The sequence below is a fragment of the Pygoscelis adeliae genome, unplaced genomic scaffold (assembly GCF_000699105.1).
Source record: "Pygoscelis adeliae isolate BGI_AS28 unplaced genomic scaffold, ASM69910v1 Scaffold232, whole genome shotgun sequence".
NCBI classification, from domain to species: domain Eukaryota; kingdom Metazoa; phylum Chordata; class Aves; order Sphenisciformes; family Spheniscidae; genus Pygoscelis; species Pygoscelis adeliae.
In genome coordinates this window covers 5,623,952-5,649,891 of record NW_008824473.1, presented here as the reverse complement: position 1 = coordinate 5,649,891, position 25,940 = coordinate 5,623,952, and the positions used below count along the sequence as shown (strand labels likewise).

Below are 25,940 nucleotides of genomic sequence, written 5' to 3'. Positions count from 1 at the left end.
TTTCATATAATTAACTGGTTAATATGAATTAATAATTTGCTACTTTCTCCTCTTCTTTTATGCTTATTCTGTCCTTCCAAAGAAGTTACAGAATTCCAGGACCTGTAAATAAGTATTTCTTAATTACATCATTCACAAGACTGCATGCATCCAAAAAATAAATGACCTGCAAACCTCCAAAACCTGATCTCGTGAGTGCAGAGCTGCTGTACAACATGACTTGTTTCTTTGATGCTGCTTTCTTAATTTTTTGGGTTGCTCACTGTCACTATATACAGAGCTAGGCAGATTTAGTAGAATTTAAAACATTACCATTTTTGTGAAGGCTATTTAACTGTTTTGCTGCTGTGCAGTTTCTCAGAGTTATTACATTTTTTAATCTTAAAAATGTAGAAAAGTCAAATTTTGCAGTTTATTTTTAAGTCATTGTCATGATATTTAGACATGGCATTTACAAAACCATCAGGAAATTTGACAACAATCTCGGGCTGCATTCAGTCAGACTGACCTCCTGCATTGTTGCTTATCTTTACATTTTCTTCAGAAATGTTGCTTTCTTTTTTGCTTCTTTTTTTTTTAATATTGGGGATCAGGCACCTGCCTCCCCACCACCGCACACAAGGAGAACGATGGATATTCATCCTGTTACTCAATAGCTGAATTGTTAAAGCGTTTGCCCAAGAAGGAGGAAAAATTAAAGGGCTTCTCAACCTCCTGCTTGCCAGGCTGGGAGCAAGGCTGTGCTCCTCTCTCCCTTTGAATCAGGGTTGCTGTGCAAAATATAGTGCAAGCCTTCTAAGACCAGGACAGAGGAAAGCTAAAGACAAGCATGGCATGGCTTCCCACAGCCTGTGGAGCAGTGCTGCTGGTGCAGAATGAAGAGGCAGTGGACGCTGTTTGCCCTCTGGGGCCATATGCTTCCCTCTTGGTGTCTGGTCAGACCATGCTAGCCTGACTACTGGATGGCCGTAAGAAGGTGCGGGTGGCGCTGGGCCAGATGCGCTGCATGTCTCGGGTCAGGAAAGACACACTGCTCCTCAGCCTCGGTCAACGCAGCAAGGTTTGGTAACGGTCAGGGAGTAAGGGGTGGGAAAAGCGCGGGAGTTGGGTCGACTCATGGTTGGAGAGGCAAGGGTCACAGGAAGTGGTGGGGATGCAGCAAGAAGAAACCCAGCAAAATGAGCTCAGGCTATAATCAGTCTGAGCAAGACCAACAAGAGGTTCACTAGAAGGAGAGGTTAGACTTCAGTCTTTTCAGGCAATTTTATCAACAGGAACCCCATGAGGACTGATTGCACAAACAAGCAGCTGATTAACTTGACCAGCTGTTGCTATCTTAAATCTGATGGGAAGATACTTTTAGGGAAAAACAGGGTTAACATGTCTATGAAGCATAACTTTTTTTTCTCTGAGGAAACTCTTGCAGGGAGTTTCAGTGCTTGCAGCCTGCATGCATACAGCTGTGCAGTACACTTTGCAGTCAGACTAGCAGTACCCCAGTTATAGCTGTACCACGTCCACATCTGGTGGTTGTGGTGACCTTGGATGACCCTTCATCCGAGTTATAAATACAGCAACTTCTGAGATTAAGCCATCTGGGACAATTTCAGAAGTCCAATCTTTTGCTAAACAATTTGAAGTGTTTTCTTCCTAAATACTAACTCAAATATTTACTGCCTACATAAAAACTGCTAACAGTAGGGTTGCTAAGCGCAACTGGGATATATGAGGCTTTAATTGCAGAGTATGACTCAACAGGAGAGCACGGGGAGTTGGGGTGGGGGCTGAAGGAGGGACTGGATAGTGACAGGACACAAAGGTTTATATGTGCAAGCGAGGAAACATGGGGCTTTGGGGAGTTATGGTCCAGGTTGAAATGCAGAAGACCTGTTTAAGTCATACAACCCGGAGCCAGATTTTGACTCTCAGTGAAATAACCTTGGTGGCCTATATGGAAATATAGATGGATTCATCATAGGTGCTCCCAGGGACGCGGTAGGTGTGTATGGTTCTGGCACGTGCAGCCATGAAGCAGGAAGGGTGACGGTGCTGAGCTGCTGATGGCTGGGGAGCACAGCGCAGGGTGGGACAGCCAGCAAGCCTTTTGATCAGCACATGGGACTTGGCAATCCTGAGGCCGACTCTTGCCAAGGATTGGATTTGTGAAGAGATTCTGTAACATGCAACCATTCCCTCAGGGTGTATGGTTGAAGTTCATGGTAGTTACCTGTAAAGTTTGCTAAATCCAAACGCCGCCTCCTCCTCCCCCCCCCCCACCCCCCCATCACCCTCCATCCCACACACATGCACACACTACATTACAGGTACATTAGTATGCCTGCTTAAAACTTTGCTGCATATCAGTGATTCTATTAGAAATGTAGTGAGTACCCAGTTATAGCACGTAACAGCATCGTTCATTTGCACAACTCTTTGATTGATCCAAAAGTTAAAGCATTTAAAACAAAATCAAGAAAACACAGTGCTTACTGACTGAGGCAATTGGATTCCTTTGGAACAGTATGAAACAAGACTTAACAACAAACTGCTGAGCTGTACCACCATATCGATGGGATACTTTCTTCTCAACTTCTGGCAAAGGAGCAATTGCCCCAAAAAACTCATTGCATTATTCTCGGGGATGCAATTCAAAAGATTTAGATGCTATGTCTCTGCCTTCACTGATGCTATTAATTGGTTTTGAGACACATCCCCATTTTGTCATTTCTAAAAGTGAAGGCTGTTCTGTGTTTTGTTAATGATGACAGCATTGCTGAGAAAAAGGAAGGCCTAAAATATTTAACTTTAAGAACATGACAGATTAAATAACCTGTGGGGTCCTAATAATCATCAATCACAATGTAGGAGATGACAAGGTGAAATTTCTAAGATGACATTTTGTCACTGGGGGTAGTCACTTAAACTGACAAAAGCTATACATTCTGCTCTGCAGCTTCTTTACTCTAATTGGGCCAATTTTACTATCATGCTATTATCCTGCACAGCAGAACTGGTGACAAACAAAGAGGCTTTTGTGATCTCAGTCGAATATTTTTCCATGAGCTCAAGAAAATATCTTCTTTGCCAAAAAAGAAAGAAAATTGTCCCTGTATTTTGTGACTGGCCAGAAGCCCAAGGCTCACGTCTGGAAAAAGTCTAATCTGTATTTTTAGTTCCTGCTTGCTTATCGTGGGATCTTGCAGAAAGGGCCACAAGTCAGGGGAACTGTAATCGTGTTTGGGATTTTTCCTGTTACGTGTTGAAATAACTTTCCTCAGGATATGGTGGGGGCAAAAGAGGGCTAAACTTCCATTCCCTCACTCTTCACAATTTTGGCAGTATGCTTTAATTTAGCCTTATTTTCTACTATGCACCAGCACATAATAATTCCCCTTTAGCATATAACAACATGAAACTTGATTGTGTTAGCACATGCTTCAGTGTAGTTATTGGGAAACTTAATCCCTTTCAGAAAAGTTTGAAATTTGGAAGAAAATTTATCATCAACAGCTACACGAAGAGTAGTAAGGAAATGGTTCTATAAGTTGTTAATGTAGTGTGAAATCTTGAAACAAACCATCTCATTAAAACCAAAAAAATCTTATATTTTACCATTCAGAAACTTTGGGCAAAAATATGTTTAGTAACGCACATTTGTTAACATGGAACAAAGTTACACTGGAGTGTAACATGGAGTGTATGTGGAGTGGGCACTTACCTAGCTGATCTAAAATACTGTCATGTCACAGAAGTGTTAGGCTGTTCAAATTTATTGCTATCAAGAAACAGTAAGCTATTACAATAAGCATTGTTTTTCTGCTTAACAGAAGTAGGAAAATGCCATTATTAATGCTCTCCATGCCTTGGACAAATACTGCCTTTGTTTTTGTCCACTGAACAAGATGTTCTATGTTATATTCATTGTTTTGGAGACACTGAAATTGGAAAACTGAAGGTAAATATTTCTCTTGATCCTTTAGCACATTTAAGTCTCCAGGTTTCAGATTAAGCATGGTGGTAGTGGGGAGTAGTAAGTCAGCATTGCATAAGGCACCAAAAATTGTAAGTCAGATTACCAAAAACATTATGTTGGTGTCTCTTTGGCTGAAGAGTTACATCTGTTTTCCCAGACTTTCACTCTTACTATTTATTCCAGCTCCTGACTTCAGTGAGAGCTGTTTTGTTACCTGAGAGCTCTCACATCTCTTTCCCAGGTACTCTGCTGTTAATTCTGCCTTCCTGAACTTCCAGGTCAAGTCTGCCTCCTTTTTGTTACGTTAATGCTGCTTTCCACATGAAGTGTGCTCATCTCCAGCCTCTGCAGCTACGTGGTGCTCCCCTAGCCCTAGCAGGACCAAGTGCCCATCATACCTCAGACCCACCTGAGCCACGAGTGCTGCTCCTCAGGCCATGACTTCTGCTACCCCATCAGTGCAGAGCCCCGCTGCTCCATGGCCTTCTTCAAGCCCATCAGCTCTGCACTTCTTGCTGTATCCAGACCAACAGCCACAGCTCTCATTCTTGTCCGTGCCCTAAATTCTGCCATCCCCAAATCCTGTTCCCCTGTGCCTCAGTGCATTAACCCTGCTCTCTGCTCCTTCTCATCAGTCCTGTCTGTACCTCGCTCCTATTTGTAAACCCCCTATATCTGCCTACTGCAGCTTCACCTCTCTTTCTTTCAAGGCTCCTTACTTCTCTGCAAGGTAGGCTGAAAGCCTCAGCAGGTTTATCTCTTCCTCTTAGGCTGGAGTCCTTTCATTGGCTTTCAGGAGGGGAGAGTTGCCAGAGCTCCCTGAGCAGCTCAGTTTTTCCTCCCAACCTCATCCCCTGTCCTGGGCTTCTTACTGAAAAGCCACAATAAACTGCTGAAACCTAAAAGGCAGGATGCCATCCTGGCAGGATAAGCTCTGGTCTCAGCTGGAAAACCCTGTTATTTGTAATAAATTTTTGAATTGGTAGATGCCACTTACTGCAAAAGAAGCGCATCAACAACATTCAGACTTTTTAGTGGTAAATTAAATTAAAATCCCAGTATGTGGCTAATAGCAAGAATGGGATGTGAAAAACTGCCTAAAGCAGGGCACACAAAAAAATTTAAGCTCATTAAGGAGCTACAAGAAACTTTTAATTCTGAAGTTGGAGTAATTTTCATAATCACAGATACACTATGGATCAGCACCAGAGGCTGATAATGAGGACATATCAAAATGCATGATTAAGGAATGAAGTGTATTTTGAAGGAGTCTGCATCTAGTAGCATGCATTCTGGCAGAAAATTCTTCCAGGAGATGACAGGACTTAAAAAGAGGTCTTAAACGGGACTGACACAAAGCAATATACTAATTATTTGGCAGTGCATAATATCTTTATTTAGAACAATAAAGTATATGTATATAATGTAAATTCCAAATTTGAACTGGTATAAAAAAGGATCAGGGAAAACACCTATCTTTAAGAGGACACATATATACATACACATCACATTTTATAAACTTTGTTGATTACCTTCAGTCAGAATGTAACTATGCAAGACTGTGCTGACATTTACATTGAAATAAATGAATTTGCCCATGATACAACCAGCAAATTGTGTCTCTATCGCTAAAGAGCCTGAAGTTTCCGCGTTCCATCAATTTGATAACATAATAGCAACATGCCACCATTACTGTAGATCTGCATTTAATAGACAGTTGAATCAGATTCCTGAATTGAAGAATGCTGGATAATTCTTAAATGTAAATCTAACTCAAAATATCTGTGTTTTATACATACAGTTAGCTTTTCAATTTAATAGTTGTGTTGTGTGTACTGAACAGTTTCTGCATATTACAAAGAGAGAGCAACAGAGAAAACAGCTGGTGAAGATCAGAACCTAAAAAATGTGCAGGTTGTACACATACTCCATAGTATAGCACATTTTATAAGCTTACTTATAAAATGACCTTGTGATGAAATAAGTACCATTAATTTATTCAAGTAAACACATCTAAAGTAACACATTGAGTTACTTAGTATATCACTATCTGCTTTTTATTCTCACAAGGCCACTATTAATTGCATGCAAAGTTCAACTGCTCCAAAGGAAACCTAAAAAATTTTAGTTTCTCACAAAACCACAGATATCTGAAAACCAAATTTGGTTGACATTTGTATAAAAAATACAACACTCGCTCTTCCCCAATTTCATTTTAAGAGAAGGGCATTCATTTTCTAACTGTGTTAATGCATGGGCTGTGTCTACCCAAAAAAGAAGACTGGAAAACTGATCACTCTTCAGAAGTTAAACAGCTTACAACTGGATAAAGAAGCAATTAAAGGATTATTTCTGTCATCACTACTACCACTGAACAGTAACTTACTCTATTTCCATTTATTTCAAAGATGTCTCACAAGTCAGTAGTGTTTCAAAATTTCACTACATCTGAAGCAAGGGCCTCCTCAATGGGTAGACAAACTGAGCACAGAAATTTTCAAATAATTTCATGGTCACATTTCCAAGTGTCATGCCATCCACTGTATCCATGAATGTCTAGAAGTGTCCTTCTGCTTTGCAAAATGATTGAGAACACACAATGTTTTGTTCAGATCTCTCAAAAGGGGGTGGGAAGAACAGGAAAACTATGAGCTCCAGCAACAGTTCTGCTACTCCATGTGTCATACTACTTTGGTGCATATTCAAAGAACAATGTTTGTGATGTGAAGTTGGAAGGTTTATACATGAATTTTCTTTCTGTTCTCATGTAGCCTTAAGTTTGCCTTGCTCCATGGAAGAGATTAAAGTATCTGACATTATTTGAAAGTGACAATTTGAAAGTATCTGACATTATTTAAAATACCTACTATTTTAAGATGTTACTCTTGGAAGTTGAACATTTTGCAGCAGTCTGTCTGGGTTTAATGTATGTTTCAATTTACAACTCATATTTTCTTTAGTATTGACCAGTAGACTAAGGAGCCTAAAACTTCATGCATTTTGAATATCAAAGTATAACTTGGGGCACACCAATGTGCAACATTATTGTGTATTTGATTTTCTGGAAAAAACGCATTCAGGAAAACTAACATTCTTATGAACAAAGAACATTAACAAACACATTTTTGTTTAACTGAATCTAAGAAAAATACTGTAAAACTTCAAATGCATAAGCTTGCTTTAAGAATGTATTGTATATCAACATTAAGTATTTTAGGTTTTTGTAAAATGCATAAGGATAACTGCTTCCATTTACTGTGGATACTTTTTCGCTCTGCCAAAATTAGTATGCAGTTATTCCCCACACTACAAAAAAGGTACAAATTTCCCATCCATTAGGTCATGCTGACATTTCTTTCAGGGTAACTCTTAAATAAGTTTGAAACACAAAGTCTGAGGGCCTTGTGAGTAAAGAACTACACAATGTCAAATGAGACTGAGCTGCAGATGGGGAATCCTGTTGTTTAATTTTTACAGAGCTAAAATTTGCAATGCACTTGCTTTTTAGAAGTGATGAGCAACCTTGATTATTTCTTATTAAGTGGTGAGTGCTCCAGCATCTTCTGAATAAAAATGAAGGCCTAATTATCACATTAAGCTTCTTTTGATCTAGTCTAAGAGAAGTTCCTCAGATGATGCAAACCCCAAAGCTTTGTTAACGTTAATGGAACTATGCTAATTTATACCAGTTGAGAAGGACTTGAGGACCCTTTTCTGACACCCAGGAAGTGCAAAAAGGCCTCAGTATAAATAAAAAGTAGTTCCCCATGATCAAATCCTTGTATCAGTGAAATCACAAGAAGTTTTGACGTTGATCTCAGTAGGGTCAAAATTCCATGCAGAGTGGCTACATGCACACATAAGCTCTGTCATCAAACATAGTAAGGTTTTGAGGTTTTTTCTTTTTGGGAAGTATGAAAGGTGAATCAGTTTTACCAATAATACACACACACATGCACACACACACACACGTATATATTATATCTATATCATATTCCTTTTACGCATGGTTCTCAGAAAATTCAGCAGATGATTTAAATTTCCACAAGAACTCTTAAAAAATTAAGTAATGATATACTTTAAAGAGAACTCCACCTTTATGCAAAACATTAAAAGGCTGGTGTGTTTGGTTTTTTTTTCTAAGTTTTCAAGTTACTTAAACTAAAACTCTTGCTGACCTGGTCAGTTTGATGACAGATGACAGTTTGTCACCTGAAGTGAGCCACCTTTACCTTCTGAAGTACAAAGCCCTAATACAGATTAAATAATTCATACCCATTATCTGGAAAGAGCCAGGATGAAAAGATGCACAACTACACTTGTAACTTTTATCACGGTATTTTTAGGATTTACTTGAAAATGCATGTCTGTACGTCAGTCCTGTACAGATTCCATGGATGCTATAACAGCAATAGGTGCAGAAGACAAGTGGGAAATAAAGCCTTTCTCTTTTGTTTAAAGAGAATTAACTTTAAGAGTGGAGAATGCCAGGATATTAAAGCGTACTAATCATTTAAAACACAATGCAAACATAAATTACAGCTGATGTAAGTAAAAGCTAAATACACTCTCAAGATCTTTCAGATTTTCTATGCTATATATGTAAAGACAAGGTATCAATGGCATGATTCTTCAGCATTTAAAATGCATTTCATGGGTTTGTCTTTATTCTGATGTTTGAACACAATTCAGACTCTTTCCTTTCCTTTCCTTTCCCTTCCCTTGGCATGGCTGGAAATTTCACCAGTGTTCACATACCCAGCAGTTACTCTTAATGCTTCGAAGCTCCATGAGGTACATTCACCTCCTGTTTACTTTGTCTTCATTCAGTATTTGCTTCTCCTGAACAGAGACCACCAACGCTGATCAATTCTTGAGACTTTCTGCGGTGGGCAACCAGCCACCTGGCACCTGACAGAGACCACATGTTGCCGTACACACGACCTTTGCCAGGCATAAACACAGCTCCTTATAAGTAAAAGGCTAGAACACAGGTCCATAGCATGACTTGGCTTTCAAGTTTTATATACAATATTGAAGAGTATGTTATCTGTATCCATTTCTGCGTTTTCTGTCAGTTCAGAGAACTCCATCTGAAGACACCAAGGTAAGGTAGAGGACACAGAACTTAAATTAAGGATGCAAAGGTATTTATGACTTTCAGTGATTATACACATAGTTGGAGGCATTTGAAAGATGCATTTTGTTCAGTACATGTACTTTGTTTGCCAGTCAGCTGCAAATATTAATGCAATTAAAAATCCCCAAATGCCACACAAGGTAGATATTCACATGAGATACAGTCCTGCTAAGTGCACACTCTTCTTGTCGTTGTTCAATTCAGTGTTGGTTTCACAGTAACAAACACAAATTGTCCTCATTTCTATATCATGTCTATGGAGTCATGGGCAGCAACAACAGATGCAGACTCAGTCTGTCACTCCAGAAGGAATATGAATGTGCTTAAAACTGCTTCATTTATGAAGCGAACATGGAACTGTTACCTGCCTGAAGAGAAAAACAGAAATTATAATTTTGCTGTTTAGTTTTCCTCTCTGTATTACTAAACAGTAAAGCTTTTCACAGACATATAAATAGACATTTTTTCTTATAATTTCGGAAATAGATAAATTCAATGACACTTGCATAGACATTCCTTTATTCTGAAACAAAAATTACTGTTATAAGATGTACTTTCCTGGTACAAGAACACACTTGCCTGCAAAAGCTCATTGATGTCATCTATGGTGATGAAACAACTCTCACAGTTCTACAGAACTGTTATGTTTGTGCATTTTGGTATCTGGTAATCTCTGGCAGCAAACTTCCCTTTGAAGTCAACTGGACAAGCCAATATCAAACTGAGTTTACATCTTTTGAAAAATCAAATGACTTTTCCAATGTAGTGATGATTTCCCTTCTCAGTGAGCAGATGTTAGAATAAAGCAGTTGAGGAGATTGGAAATCTCTCAAGTTGTAGCTAACTAGATCACAATGAACACTCTGGAATACACCTGAGAGTGACTGCTACAGGATAACCTGGATTGCCTGTTATGCTTTTACAATGCTCTTTCCACCCATGCGATAAAATGAAGCATTCAGTGCTGCCTGGATCTTCCAGACCCATGCCAGCGATGCTGTGGGTTAAGTACAGCAGAACTCCTGCGGTAAGAAGCCCATTGCCAGAGATGTGCACCGTTCTGCAGAGGACAGCTGGGACCGAGAAAGCTCACGCACCTTTGCTGCTCACTCTTACATACTAAAGCAAGAATGATGTATCTGATAAGGCTACAGAGACTGCAAACTGTGCTGAGTAAACAACAATTAATAGAAGCTCAGCTCTACTTGGCTTGTTCTCCTACACTCACCCGCTAGTTTAAGGATTGTGTTTTTTAGGTCATGCTGCTTTGAAACAGCTGTAGGACAACAGCTGAAGACTTCTCCATATTGGCTCTCACGCCAAAAAGGAGAAGCAGTAGCTGTCCTTCATTTTGGAATTCTGGCGTATTTTACTTTGTAATGTTCAGGTTAAAAGTCAGACACCTAAATTAATGATACAGGATTATTTACATTAGCAGCTAAAGATCTTAGGTACAAATGAAGCCTACTGATAACAAGTTTTATTTTATTTTTCCCCAAATGGATTCTGAATCACTTTACATTTCAGCAGCCAAAAGTTATAAAGCCTATGGTAAGACTCTCAACAGTAACAACTTACCAGTACACGAAACAGTAACAGTGTTGAGGGAGAAAAAGCAACAGCTACACTTGTAGATGTTCTTTTTCTTTTTGCTGCAACATACTGAAAAAAAAGGTACTTTATTAATAGAGTGCTAGTGTTTCAAGGAAATAGAATGGAAGGTACTATCAGTTAGTTACAATAAAAACATTTACATGTAATAAAAGGGAACCCGAAGCATTAGAATTTTTGTTTGCTAATAGGTCTTCCTAGTTATAGAGGAATATTACAATTTCTCAGGGAAGAGGGAGAAAAAAACATATGCCATATATTTAAGAAGAGATCTGATGGAGAATGTAACCTGTTTAAATTTCCTGTTAAGGCCACCTCCTGCATTTAACTAATTGTTCTGTTTCCTCTTTCCTCTTTTCCTCCTATAAAGCAATATTTTATATTTCCTGTGAAGTTAAAAGTAAGATGCACATTTCATTTCACAAGTTTTAATACGTGTGAGGATGAGGTGCAGGATGAGTTATTTGTAGCAGCTAATATACTTGGTGAATACACAGTCTACCATTCTATGTACTGTACATGAAGAAAATTTGTTATAAGACTATATTATTCTAGAAGGTTTAAACACTGAAAATTTCAGCTCCTGTGACCAAAACTGCTAGATCAGAACCTCACCTACTCCTGCCTTCAACAGTGGGCAGCGCCAGGCATTTCACACAGTGTGAGAAGCCTACAAGGATAAGATCTGTCCTTCTGCCATCTGCATCAGATCTTTCCCTTAATCCCTCATAGTTAAAACTTGACCAAACACCCTGAAATATGAGGTTAAATAATACCTTCAAAATGCTTTAGCATGAACTATTCTATCTTAAAATATCCCTGAGTCCTTTTCTGAATTTCACAGACTTCTTTGCCCAAGTCATGTCCAAGCAACTTTGAATGTCTTCAACTGTTATTTCTAAGGTATATTTGATTGACTGCGTTACAGTGAGTTTTTTTCTGTTTAAAAATCAGATAAAGCATTGTTTAAGTATGAATAGAGCCATGAATCATTTCAGGATGACCTTATGAAGTTATTATGATTTGAATGAGTTCTCATTAACTTTCTATGAACATCAAAAAAACCCCGGAAAACATAGATGCTTATATATACATACCCTGGGGAATGTAAAAAGGTGAAAGAACATAAAAAATGTTAATGTAAAAAAATATTTAAAAGGATTTAGAAGCACAGCCAGGAAGACACAGTTTTCCATTTATTTACATAATATCAACCTAGCTTTACCCCACACAGCAAATTACAAAATTCACTTTCTTTTCTTGCTTCCCCTGTAGGTCTCAGCAATCCTTTCTCACAGTGGGAATAAGGACAGATGAGGTAAAGGTAATGTCCTGTTAATAAAATTTGGTATACAGAAATCTCCTCCATATCAATTTTTATATTTAAACTAGGAGCTCCTTTAAAGGACACACCCTAAGGACACATTTTGCCTCTACATCAAGACCCTGTGTTTGGGTCTTAGAGCTAGAGAGAAACCTTCAGGAAGTATCTCTCAAAGATAAACTTACATTTGTATATATGTATATAAAGTAAAACAACATACCTTATCTCATTTTCCTCTTGACAGTCATGACACTGTGTAGTTTCATCACTTTCTGGTCTGGATTTGGGATGTGTTTTCTAGGAAGAAAATGCATTAAATATAAATATTCTAAAGCTTTCTTTAACAACCCCCTAAACAATTGTTATATGTTTCAGTTTGCTTCAGATTTTCAATATCAAAGTCATCTTGCAAAATGTAGGCCAAATCTTGTCCTCTAACATACATCTGCTACTGGTATAATTTTACTATCCAAGCCTTTGCATTGTAGGCAGGGGCACAAGGGGCAAAAGCAAAAGAATCCTCTTCTCAAGATATAATAGAAGAACTGGGAAATTGGGGGAATCCCATGTTTTTAATTTCCAATTAGACAGCTATCATGCTGATAAGACAGGATTTGCACTTTGGTGGTGGAATTCAAGAATTTGGCAACATAGATTTACATTTGCATGTCACACAGTTCAGTGAAGATCAAAAGGGTTGTCTCTTGCTTTCAAATGCAGAATGATTCTGTTCTTCCCGCCTCCCCATAGCTAAGAAATGTAGTATCACTATGTAAACAATTAAATGTAATATTTCTTACCTTCCAGTATATGGCTCCCAAAATAAAGCCAATAAGAAGAGACAGCAATGATGTCAGTGCTATGCTGATCCCTTGCAGGCTGGAGCTGCTAATGAAGCCAAGTGCCTCTTCTGTAATTACAGATGTTCTCGTTAGTGAAGACAGATTTATAGCAGAAAACTACCTTCAGGGCAACACTATAAGCAAGAGCACTTTTATGCACCACCTACATGACAGCATCTTAAACAGCAGAACAGATACTTCACAGCGCTGTGTACGAGGTGCACTTCATGCAAAACCTCACAGGAAATTTTTGACCACAAGGATGCTCTGCCCATTTCTGAAACAGCTGTGTTGAATAGTACCAACACTAATTCTCTTTTTGTCATTTATAGAGAATTTTCTCTTTCCCGCACTTCAAAGTTTTGGGTTTATCAATTTTTAAAGGTCATATTTTATAACACAACGTAATTCATTAGAAGAGAATATATCTGTCACCGTGCATTTGGTTAAATTCCATAAGACATCCAACTGACTGCAGATAGACACTTTGCCTTGCCACTAATGAACGACCAACATGACGCCTCTTGAGGTAGGTTAATTTAACAAAATAAGCCTGATTTCACTTCTAATGTCTGTCTGGAAAGGTCCTGCTGACTTCAGTAAGATCAAACCCTTGTACCTTGAAGTCTAGCTCTGTGTTATTTTGTTGCTACCATTTCTTGATAGCTTTTTACATTTTATACAGAAAAGCCCCAATCCTACTCTTTTATGTACACAAGCAATTCCATTCCCCTCACAGGGAGCTGTACGCATGCTGAGACTAAAATGTGGCCCTCCAGTTATTTAATCAACAGCAGGATGTGAAAAGTCTTATGGAGTGACCCTGGGATCCACCTTCTGAAATGCAAAGCGAGCCACAGGAGATGGCTAGTTTAGACACCATCCACCCAGTTTTGGTTCATTTCAAGATTTGGTGTCTGCAGCTCGAATGGTAGGTGTACTGTCAGATTACAGGAAAAGAACCAAACTGTAAGCACTGGAAAAGTGTAGGTGATTAGATACAGAAATGAAAATGGACTGATAGCACTAGAAAATTGTGTCACTCATGCAAACAGCAAACGTCTAAGCACCTATGGTATGATATACTGGGTCAAGCAATGTGCATTTAGTACATTATTAGACAGCCTGTAAGAATACACTTTAGTTTAGAAAGGAGCATTCCCATAATTAACTAGCAACTCATTTTCAACTCTCTGAGATTTTCTGGTTGACATTTTGCAAGATGTTATACAAATACTCTTTTTATCTCTGAGATTCAGCTGTGTTTTCTAGACTTGTGGTAGACAGAACTAAAAAGTAAGAAAACAAAAAGTCTCTTATATAATCTTACATACTCATATACTACATATATCTCTGTATCTCATACACCGTTTACAAACTCTAGGTTCTGAATATAGGGGCTTGAATTTTACTTACATCTGGTAGACTCGGCACACTAAAAGGAAACATCGGTCAAGCAGAACTGATGCTAGTGTACCGTGAAAGAAATCTGTCTACAGAGGAGAAGGGAAAGATAGCAGACAAAATTCTGTGGAGGTGAACATCAGCTAAAAAAGAGAGGCTATCGATTAGTCTGCCTCTGTCCGCTTGGACATTAAAACCACGAGCAGAAATTAACCGGAGGGGCATATCTTTTCTCACACTGTCCATCCCAGATTAGGCATAGAGGAGGTTTGCTTGCAGAACTGACCTTCAAGAAATCTGGACAAACTCAAGTAGGGTAGAGCCAGCCTGAACATCTCAAAAAAAATTTCCTGTCATTACTTTATCTGAATTGTATTCTCAGCATATTCTCAGGAGAAAATTCCTATATTGCTCTTGTCAAGAAAAATGTGACGCTGATTTGCCTAATACCATTAACCATTCTTCCCAGTGAGAGACCAGTGAGTTATACAAATGAATTATGTAGATCCTATGGGGATGGTCATGTTTTCTGGATTTTTCCCTGCAAACTTCAGAAAAAATGGAAAAGTAAAATAAGAATCAAAGGAAAAACTCTTCAGGTCATATAGAGCGTAACTTATTTGAGAACATGTTATGGTAGAGTGTATAACCTCGAAAATCCTCTGCCTACTCTGCAATGCTGGGCAGCATGTCATAGCAAGCATGCTGATTTTTACATTAACTTCTAGAGAAATGTTCTGTATGCAGGGCCATCAGTGATAGTCTAGCACCCTCATTTTTACCATTATTTTTCACAAACTTTAGAGAGTCTTAGACAACAGAAGAGCTCCCTTTACAATGAGGTATCAAAAAGTGGAAAAATCTGGTTTCCGAGAAGATGCTTTCTTCAGCATCTATGGAAAACTGAAATGAATTCATAATTAGCTTTTCATGTGGGGACCTGCAACCCAGGGACAGAACCTAAATACAGTCAAATTGTGACACTTTTTAAATTGTGACACCAGCCTACCTTTTAAAAATGAGAACTGATTTTTTTCATAACTTGATAGTGTATCAATTAATTTGAAGGATAAGTAACCCATAACTACCTTAAAAAGCAAACAACAACAGATTATTTAATTTCACTTCCAAGTCCAGAAAAAAGTCTCTTGAAAGATCTGGAGAGAATGAAATGAGTCATGGCAGGTTTCTTCATGTGTTTTATTTATAGTAACATCTAAAACAGAACAGGTTGGAGAATTTTCAGTCTGGAGAAGCTCCTGGGGACCTGTGTCCTAATGAAGAAAAGGGAGATAAGGAAAGCAAGCTGGCTGCCAATAGGTTTTTATTCCTTCCATAGGAACCTTTTCCTCTGTTAGAAACTTTAGAGCTCTACACAGAAAGATTCCCACTCCCAGCAGTTGTAAAGACAGAGTAGAAAAAGGAATAGGAGGAATCAGATGTATCAGTAACTTTGTGAACTCCTTGGGCAACGCCAGAGGAACTGCTGGCTTTGCAGTTAGTATATTATTCACTTAAAATGGACTCTATCCAGCAAGCTGCAAAAGGGGAGTGGAAGCAGGCCAGCACCTCTCAGAGCTCTTACTCTGCACCTTATGGAAGAAACCCTTAGGAAGTGAGCTCATCTGATGTAGATTTATGTCTAGTCTTCATGGACATTGGGGTATTAATCTGAGAACAAAATATGTTTACATTAAAAGCCACTCAGCTACACAATGAAGTTATGCTTCATAACTTCAATCAAGCTGCTCTCCATCTTGAGCCATGTGTGTAGGTTTAGCAACCAATTATGATTCAAAGCACTGGCTTGATTTTTTTGCCATATATACCTCAAAGGAATTTTCAGTTTACCTCTGCTCAGCTCCAACACAATTACCACAAGATCTTATCTATGAAAATGCACAGCAGCTCTCACCTGTTCATTAGGGTTTTCCATTAGCTATAAAGTTGGAACAAAGGAACAAAGGCACAGAAGACAACACCAATTGCATTAAACCATGGGTGAACATTTCCAAATTGTTGTGCAGTTACTGCAGTAAACTATGGTATTCTTTGCTTAATTATAAAAGTAGGTCTTCTTCCTAAAAACAGTTATAGAAATATCTGTGTTTACACATTCTTTGAGCTGTTCAGTACTGAATAATAAAGCTAATTTATTGTGAGGAAATTATAGGGAAAAATGGAAGAAAGCACCACTGAATTTTCCATGAAAATATAAATAATACCATGGCACTAAATTGAGTGAGAAGTGTTAGTAACAGCTAGTAAGTTCAAGCTTTAATCAGAGGAACATGAGATTCATCTGATGGGAACTATTTATTGTTTGGTTCAAACACTGAAAGAAGAGATCAGGACTCAAGACTTCTTACGCTGACACTTGTTCTTTATATAGGAACCATCTCATCTGAATTCTCTAGACTATGCATGGTATAATGGTCCAGAGAAATATCAATGAGACTGGGACTTAAACAGTTAATTGGAATTTAAATTGGACTACAGTCATGTAACACAAAGAGAAGAAAACAAATCAGCCTAAATAAATTGGTGGTGGTGGTGGTAGTGTTTTGACAATTTTATGGGGGAAAAGATGGAGTGGGAACATGCCACAGATCTACATTCAGTATCACAAGGATGAAAACAGCACTATTGCCATTCAAAAAAAATTAGAATGGGATAATTGTTCCATTTTACACTTAGTTGGGGTAAGACTTTTGGTGTAGATTTAGTCAAGATTCTACTCTATTACAGTAGTTTAATTTTATTGTTGTGTAATAGCAATGAAATGAAATATGACTCTTTCAACAAATGTAGCAACAACATAAAAAAAGTAATTTAATTTATATTATATACAATTTCTATGATAATTATTTCACAAATGATTTTATTAGATGATGCACTTCAGGTTTGTCTAAGTTGAATTTAGAATTAAGAGCAATTCAAGTCATCTGACTACACAGACTTTATTAATAGATTCAAAATTTATTATTAATCTGGAGGGGTTCTTCTGCAAACAGTGAATGCTTCTAAATGGTCTAGAAACCATTAATTTAAAAAAGCTCAATTTAAAACTGTTTTAAATTAAAGAGGGTCGTTTAAAAAAAAATTTGCTATAGTTTGTGTCTGAAGATGGTTTTTTCAGGTTTCCCCTCTTCTCCAAATGTTTTCCTTATTGAAATTTGAATCTAGTGGTGCTGTTCTGAGAACAGTACTGAAGCCAGCAGACAGGGTCTCCTGTGCTGGGGAGTCTTCACATGGGAAGTAATAAGGTTTATTCATTGTTCTTCCTTCCAAGAAGGCAGAGATTAAGTAAAAAAGAAAACTTACTCAGCAATAAAACCAAGACAAAACTAAAATCAGTACTGAAGACCATTTTCAGGCAGTAAGACAGAGATGCCAATAAAGATGCCACAGGTCCCTCCCTGCAAAAAACTCCAAACAAATAGCTAAAGTCTAACCAGTCAGCATCCAATGTCCAAGTTAATGTAATTTAATCTGATTATGAGTTCAAACTATCCCCAGCCCCATGCTGGGGAGACATGCAGTCCTCATGCCATTTCTACAAAAGGCTGTTAACTGATATCCAATTTTCCAATAAATTGCTTAAGAGAATGTTAATCAGTTAAAACACACCTGTACGGCATATGGCCAGCCAAGCAAGTTCTTTGACTTACTGCATTATTTTAATTAGGCTTTTTTCCTACTTGATTATCAGTTCCAGTTACAAAACAAGATTAATAAACCTGCTTCTGTACTCCCCTCCACAGTACAGACACAGGTGCCACACTCCGCTGCGCTGCCCGGCATCCCTCCTGTTACTGTACTGGGTCAAACTCCTTTCATCTGAACTGCTCCTGTAATCTATCTGTCTTTCTTTTGGCTCCTTGATCCGTTCCCATTGCTTCAGGCTGTAGATAAATATTCTTCCTCTAGCAATGACAGCAAAAATTATCACATGTTCAGACGTGAGAGAGACAGGTATGCGTTCTTTAGCCCCCTCCTGGTGCCTCATAATTGGCCCTGGGCTCATCAGGTTATTTGCAGCCAGCTCTGTGACCTCTTGGTGAGGAATTTATGGCAGTGAGACTTCTCTTTTCCAGAGAGGCAGGCTGGCAGCCAGGAGTCGAAGGTGGTTTTTGTTCCAACCTTCTACTCAGAGGGTTCTGGGGAAAGATGACTTAAGACCTCTTAATTAGAAAGCAATCAGGAAGGGCTTCAAATCTGACAGCAGCTGTGAGCCAACTAAGAGATAGCATGCATGGTGATAAAAACACAGAGAACAACTAGATTACACATTCCCAAGAGAAGGAGCATGAGAAGAAACTCAATCTTAGTAGTATCTGTCCCACCATCAGGACCTACCGTCGTGTCCAGCAGGCTACATCAGGCTGCCTCCTTGCCCATGTTTTCTGAAGCACAAGGAGTACCAGCCACACACTTCATCATCACACATTTAGATAACATGGATGCTTGTGAAGTGAAAGGGGGAAATTGTAAAAGAGAGACACATTTGTCATCCTGATGCATCCAGGAAACAGGAACAAGGGAAACAACAACATGGTTAAGCTTTAATGGCTTTCAGGAACCTCTGAAGAAAATCCCCTTCTTTTGTTCACATGGAAAGCTCCAGAGAGTATTCACTTTGTTGTACATGATGTCACTAAAAGCCCCTGAAACTTCGCTGTTTCTCTTCACCTCAGATTCCTATACCCCTTCTGACCTTGTGACAGGTAATGTTGAGGCTCTTACAGCAACAATTCCAGACTCTCTTATCTGTCAGTGACCAGTCATGTAATACACTGACCAAGACACATGAGAAACATAGAGATGGACATGCCAGAGGAAAGATTACAGCCTGTCAGAAGTGTAGTGACTTCGTCCTTGACCTCAACCGAGAAGCATGCTGCCTGTGGAGCTGGCCCTACTGCGACTACAGCAAGCAAACATGGGGACTGTCTCCAGGTTTGGTGTCAAGCTTGGGATTGACAGTACTCTCAAAATGCAATGTACAGGCAATCTCTTTGTTCATGTGAGTACCCTGGGCCTGATTTAGGACAGCTATTCTGTTTGTTTGGAGCAACTTCCTTTCCTGAGAGTTAAAATGCGGTGTCTGGGACAGCCAAGTTTGCTGAGGCCATATGACTAGTGAGACCTCATGACAGCCAAAACGAAGAGACCTGCCCTCTCCAAGTTGTAGAGAGCTGTCATATTGTAACTTGATAGGATCTCTAAATTTTGATTAGATAAATTCATTGCATTTTGGTATGACAGCCGAGAAACACATGGTACACCATCAGGCACAAGTAACTTCCCATTAATTTGCACAATTAATGACATTCTTTTCCTCTGAGCTCTTGTAACAACCAGCTACCAGAACAAAATGGAGACACATATATTAATTCAATCACTTGTACTTACTGTTACTGCTAGTGTTACTGCCAATGCTGTCATTCCTAAGGGAGCTGGCAGCAACAGGAGGAAACAAAAATGTTTTTGTGACAGCGACTCTGGAATCTAAATAGAAAATGAGTGTATCAGCATTATGTAACTTAAAATACAGTTCCCTTTATATAAGATGATGGGCTATAGGGCTACTCTGATGTGACTATAGGGCTGTTTTAAAAATCTGGCTACAGGGCTGTTTATAAAGTGGATTAAGCCAAAAAAGGCAGTTTTATTAAGAGGCAGATGTGTCCACACACTGAGCTGCTGCTGAACAGCTATTCTGGAAAAGCAATTGCTTTAAACAAGTTCTTAAGTTATGGCACTGATCTACTTCTAGTTACTACTGGTGTAACTGGGCAACTGGATACGTTGCCCTAACTAAAAAGCTAATAGCTGTCACTAGAGAGAGTAAAAGAAAAGAGAATACAAAACATCCGTTTACTGGAAGGATGAGAATGAACTGCAGGAGCCTGACTTGAGCTTGTTAAAATTTTTAAATGAAGTAAACATGGCCCTTTACAGGAGGGATGGAATGAATATGGAGGTGACTTGAGGCTGCTGCAATTTACTACTTGTCCTAGCTTCCTATCCTTTCAGTGGTGCAATCTTAGGCTCCTTTACTGCCTTACAAAAATTAAATAGAGCATTAATAGAAAATAAGAAGAACAATGTAAAAAGACAATCCAGGATGTATTTGGGATGAAAAGAAACAGAGCAGAGTATTGTGAGGTTATTTGGATTATATTAAGGAATGATGTCACTAGGAACGATGGCACTAGTTTTACTGCCAGATAGAACTCAACTTAGAACAGAAGTACAAGCTTCGGTGTTGGTAGCAATTTAACTGGCAGTAAAAAGGAGACATGGAGGTACAGCATCGGACCTTTAGCATCTCTGAAATCAAAGGAAAATCACCCATTTATATCTACGTAGATTCTGTTCCCAAAACTGAGAGCCATTTTACCATTCTCTGGTGTTTCTACTGTTGAAGGCAGAATACAGTCATTCTTATCCAACGTGTCTGCAAACTCCTTGTAGACCTCAATGGTACTATTAAAGTGCCTAAAAAAATCCTCAGGAATGAAGCGACCTTCTTCATAAAGGTGACCATTTTCTTTTACAAAATCCTAGGGTAAAACATAGAACTCAGCTTGAAAGAAGGTCAAGAGAGATGCTCATTTCAGCACCTCAACAGATGATAAAAATATCCAAAGATGACACAAAATAGTTTAAATTTTTAAGCTGCAGAAGACCAAATTTGCTGTATACAATATTAATGAAACAGACAAGCCCTCTGATTTGAGGATTTCAAATTAGCTTTGCAAATAGAAATAAATTATTAATCTAGAGTTGTAAAATTGCCAAGGAATAAAAGGCAGTCTCCCATCCTACGCTGAAAATGAACAAGACTTTTTTTTTTATTTTCCTCATTAAACCTTGATTTCACATTACTTTGCAGTGTTCCACATGATCCTTTTAATCTGAACACAGGAACACAACACAATCATAGCTATTGTCATAAGTGTACAGGGAACAGAATACAATAGCTGGGATACACTACTGCACAGAAGCAGGCTGAGATCCCTGATAATGTACCTAAAAATAAGAGCAGGACTATAAACAAGGAAGCCCAATCACTCTGAGGTCTAACAGACAGGTGTGTTATGCCAGACTGAACAACAAGATTGAGGTCCATGTTAAGATCATTGATGGTTATCTTCTTTTTTTCTTTTTATCTGACTCTGGCTTTCATAACAACTACTTCTTATGCCAGCAGGTCAAATTTGGCCTGGGGTTACTCTGTACTCCCAAGAAGGAGGACAGTGGTAAGAACATGGGTTAAATATGTACTAAGGAAAACTTCCTAGTTTTGGCTCCAGAATTTTTTTATGTTTAATGCTGAAAGTACTAGACCTAAGATCATTCTCCTCTGAGGAAATCAATAGCTAGTTGTTTCCCTGAATTACAGGATATTTACTTCTTCATTCTACAAAATAAAATTCCTCTTCCCCAACCACATCCCAGCTCAGTGCTTTGAATCATCAGGACAAGAATAGAAAAAAAAAAAAAAAAAAGAAATAAATTGAATATTGGACAGAATTCAGTTTGAAATAGAAAGGTAGGGAATGTCTAAATATATATTTATATAGTGTAATATAATGCCAATATATGACAAGGTTAAAAGGTTATGCCACTCTAAATGAGACTGAGTGTTTTAGTCCATTTGATTCATTCTGGATGTTAAAAAGGTGCAATTACAACAGCTAAGGACTTACTTGACAAAAATAAACATATGTGGGAGATGAAATCCTTGCCCTAAAGAACATGATGGATTTTGCCCATTTTGTTCAGTGGGACAAAGCCTTCAACTACAGAACTTATTTTTAATTACCAATAGATGGGTTAGAGCTGGGTAAGGGATTAGAAAGTTTTTTTTCCCCCCCATAATTTTCACACAAGAGAATCAGACGCCTCTTGAGTGAGACTTCTGGAATCCTTCCAGCTGCTGTTGGAATCCAGAAACACATGGAAATGGGCCGATATCCTCTAGTCTTTGCTGTATCTTTGTATAAAAATGTTCATTAAACCATGGTGAAGCTTTCAGAGCTTCAGACACTGTGATACATACTAAGAGTATATTAATAGCTTCAACCACATCATCTTTAAATTTACATTAGGATCACTAGCAAAATGAATAATTTAAGCTGGATGCACAAGGAAGATTTCTGCCAGCTTCAAACAGACCAGAATGAATTAATTATCTTAAAGATGATGGTTACATTTTTGACTACTTAAATAACCGTATACAGGTCATTGTATATACTGTAATTCCTTGTAAGCCATTTTCCTTTGAAACAGGAGACAATGACTAGCCAACATTAGCACAGTGTGCTCAGTGCATTTCTAAACAAAGTAGGATTTCAGATGTACAGGAATTGAAATGAGAACAAATCTAATGAAGGTTTGGACATTTTTAAACTATTAGTGAGTACTGTGCAACAGAAAGTTCAAATAAAAATATCCAGCATAAAAGTAGAAACTCTGTATAAGATTACCTTATTTTTATCAAAAGCTAGGCATGCCATAAGATCATTAATTATCCTTGTGAGATTATTGATGATTGAATAGTTGCTTAAAACATCAGACATATCTGAAATATCTGAAAATTTCTGGAGAAGATTATGTAGACTTCTTGAAAACTCAGGCACCATCAAATGCAACCAACAGTGATTAGGCTGTCAGGAGATAAAAAGAGAAACAGAGAGGTAGATTAAATATCAGACTTTTGCAAAAAATGGTTAAGTGCAAAAGTAGATTAGACTGTTCTTTCCAATTTAAATTATTTTGAAAGTCAAAATTAAAATTCATCTTCTTTAGTGTGGCCAACTTCCTCTTCAGTCCTTTTGGTAAAATTTCTGTTCTCACTGATACTGACATATTTATGGTTGTCTGTTAAATGCCATCCCTTCATTGAATTCTTAATGAATGCTAAGCATCAGTCTGTTGAGAATTTGAGTCTTGGGACTTACTACTATGAACCTTTTTCCATGCTTTCATTAACCTATTTATTTTTTTAAAATAACTACTACTTTAACAATTTTCTCCAGACTTTCTTTAAACCAATCTCAGTTTTCATTTTATTATTGTTACCCTATGTGACTCAGTTAACCCCAAAGATCCTTGATTTAAATCTCTTCTGAGGAAGGTTTCTGTAAATGTTTTGCATGAAATCCATGTGTACTTTTACCCACCTCTAAACTAGTTAGCTTAGTTAACTCCTTCTCTTCAGCTTTTTCACTAAATGCCATTCCTGAGAACAGTTTCTAGATCTAAAAGTCTTTCTTTTCCTGAGTTTTTGCCAACAAAAGGGTTCTGCACAGCCCGTTGCGGTATCTGCCACATCTGTGCCACTGGAATAGAGTTCAAATCCTTTCACTGACACCTATGCAATTAGTTTGCAGAAAAAGTTTGTACAGCTGTTCATGTGATTGAAACCTGGTCATTCATCTTGCTGCTTTAGAGGGAGTCATTAACTTCTTTTACTTAGATTTACATAACAGTAGTCAAGTAAGTAAAAAAGCAACCCAGCCCAGGAAAAACCCTAACTCAATATGGTCAGCAAAAATACAGGTTATTGCATTAGTCACTCTGCAACATGTACCTGGAAATCCCTTCCCAATAACTGCTGAATTTTTAATGGTAAATGTTATGGGAATTTGTTCCATATGTGAAGCTATTTTTTCAATGGTTGAAAATGTCTCAGGATCGTTAAAGCCTGCCAGGTATGAAGATCTTGGCCCAGCAACCCCTAAGTACTCTCAGTATCACTAAACCAGTTTCCAATTGCTGCCCAGTGGATGGGCAGCATCCACTGAATCCATTCACTCCACCTTCTGCAACGCACAGTAAATGTTTGGCGATGTATCCGCTTCTAGACTTAATGTCATTTTACTCAATTTCTGCAAGAAACCTGCAGACAGATTCTTTATTAAAAAAAAAAATCATCCACTTGGCAATATCATCACTTGGCAACAAATTACTTTCTTGGGGACATGAGTGTTGTTCTGCCTTGATGTGTAAATGTTTCTGATGAGGAAAAACATGCTTCACGCTTTCGAAGACTAACCAGACTATTAGGCTTCCAGCCTTAGAGAACCAAATGTAAATACATTGTTCAGCTCCACCTGACTTTTCACTTTTGTGTACAACTCTCTCACACACAGATAACAAGTGACAAGTCTTTATTATCACCTTCTGTAATTATCTCAATGACTTAAAGAATGAAACAAAATGTGAAATGGATGGCTTGATTCTGCTTCCCTTTTTTCCTTCAAACACTACAACGGGAGGGGAGAAGCAGAAGCAAATAAATCAGAGAAAGCTTGTTGAAACGTAGTCCGTTCAAGCAGCATGCGTTGTGCCGTGTCCCATTGCCCTCACGAGACAGACCATGCATTTTCCTCTGCTTCGGTGTAGGAACACAGACACAGAACTTCTGTGCTTCCCTGAACTGCAAACCTGGAAACCCTTTTCCTCTGAGGTTTTGTGGGTGTGCATTCTCCTCTGGCAGGGACTAGCAAAAGCTTGCCGTTTCTCCTAGTGAGCATTTGGCGATTCCAGCAGGGAATCTATTCTGTTGCTCCCACAGTTTAGCATGTGCGTGGGAGTCTCCTCTGACTGAACCATTCTGACCTACAAAGCTGTATTTCACGAGAGCTTTAAGTTTTCTTGTCAGTAATATCAAGCTGTGCAATCACTTGCTGTCTCAATACCTACCAAACACAGAGATGAAACTGCTGAAATTGGCATTGTTTGCAAGGAGAAATGGAGGTTTAACTCTGCTTTTTTGTGTAAACTTTGACCAAGATTTACATTTTAGGGCAACCGCAAACCTGACTTCCCTTGTACTTCCAGGTAGTCCTCATTTAGCTTTTTCTTTCTACACCTATCTAAAAGTTTGAAGTTTATCTCCTCTTCTGAGTTCAGCCTCTGCTGCTGTCATCTTTTCCTTTTAACCTTCAGGTTAGACTACACAGTTCACTCTATGCGAGACTACTTTTAAAGCCACTCAGATGCCTTGAGCTAGTGCATAATGCAACAACCCTTCTGTTTAATGGATTGGGTCAGTCTGTTCCTGTTACATGCACTACACTGGCTTCCCATCTGCTTTGCATTCACCCTGCCTTCCTACCTTTAGTCATCTACATTTGAGACTTGCTACCTTGGGTACATTTCCCACTTTATGCACACACTGAAGATTGAAATCTGTTGAAAAAAATTGCAGAGCACCGTTTCAATCCTTTCAGAGCTGAACAAAGGGCATTCACCTTATGCAAAGTTCTGGGTTTCCCAGCTTGCAGGAACCTTGCAGAACCCAGAGCAAAATCTACTCATTCAGCCAGCCTTTGCTGTGGTATGTGTAACACAACATGAAATCCCCAGAGAGGAATCTGGCAAAGTGGGATGTGAATACCGCTGAATACTTCCTCCTGTGAAGGCATGTGGGCAAGAGCTGCACCTTCCATCATCACGACTGAAAGTGGCGTACGAGCAAAGGGAATATGGAAATCCCAGCTCTGAACTTCTCTTCTTCCTATTTATTTCTTGGCCACTTGTCATAAATGTAAATTGGATCTGTTACTGGGTATGATGCATCAAGATGACATGGCATTTAAACCATAGAAAAGAATCTGTGTACTGGCA

At 38.5% G+C, this 25,940-nt stretch overlaps 1 protein-coding gene across 1 annotated transcript in view; it reads right to left on the bottom strand.

Annotated features, from left to right (window-relative positions):
- Positions 1-7,632: 7,632 nt before the first annotated feature.
- Positions 7,633-25,940, bottom strand: part of KITLG (KIT ligand) — an 81,188-nt gene continuing 62,880 nt past the window's right edge. The window contains exons 4-10 of the mRNA XM_009321367.1: positions 22,793-22,972; positions 20,701-20,863; positions 19,710-19,805; positions 12,849-12,958; positions 12,269-12,345; positions 10,692-10,775; positions 7,633-9,481 (exon numbers count right to left, since the gene is read on the bottom strand). Of these exons, the coding sequence (XP_009319642.1) occupies positions 10,736-10,775; positions 12,269-12,345; positions 12,849-12,958; positions 19,710-19,805; positions 20,701-20,863; positions 22,793-22,972 (666 nt within the window). The 3' untranslated portion in view covers positions 7,633-9,481; positions 10,692-10,735. The remainder of the gene's footprint in view (positions 9,482-10,691; positions 10,776-12,268; positions 12,346-12,848; positions 12,959-19,709; positions 19,806-20,700; positions 20,864-22,792; positions 22,973-25,940) is intronic.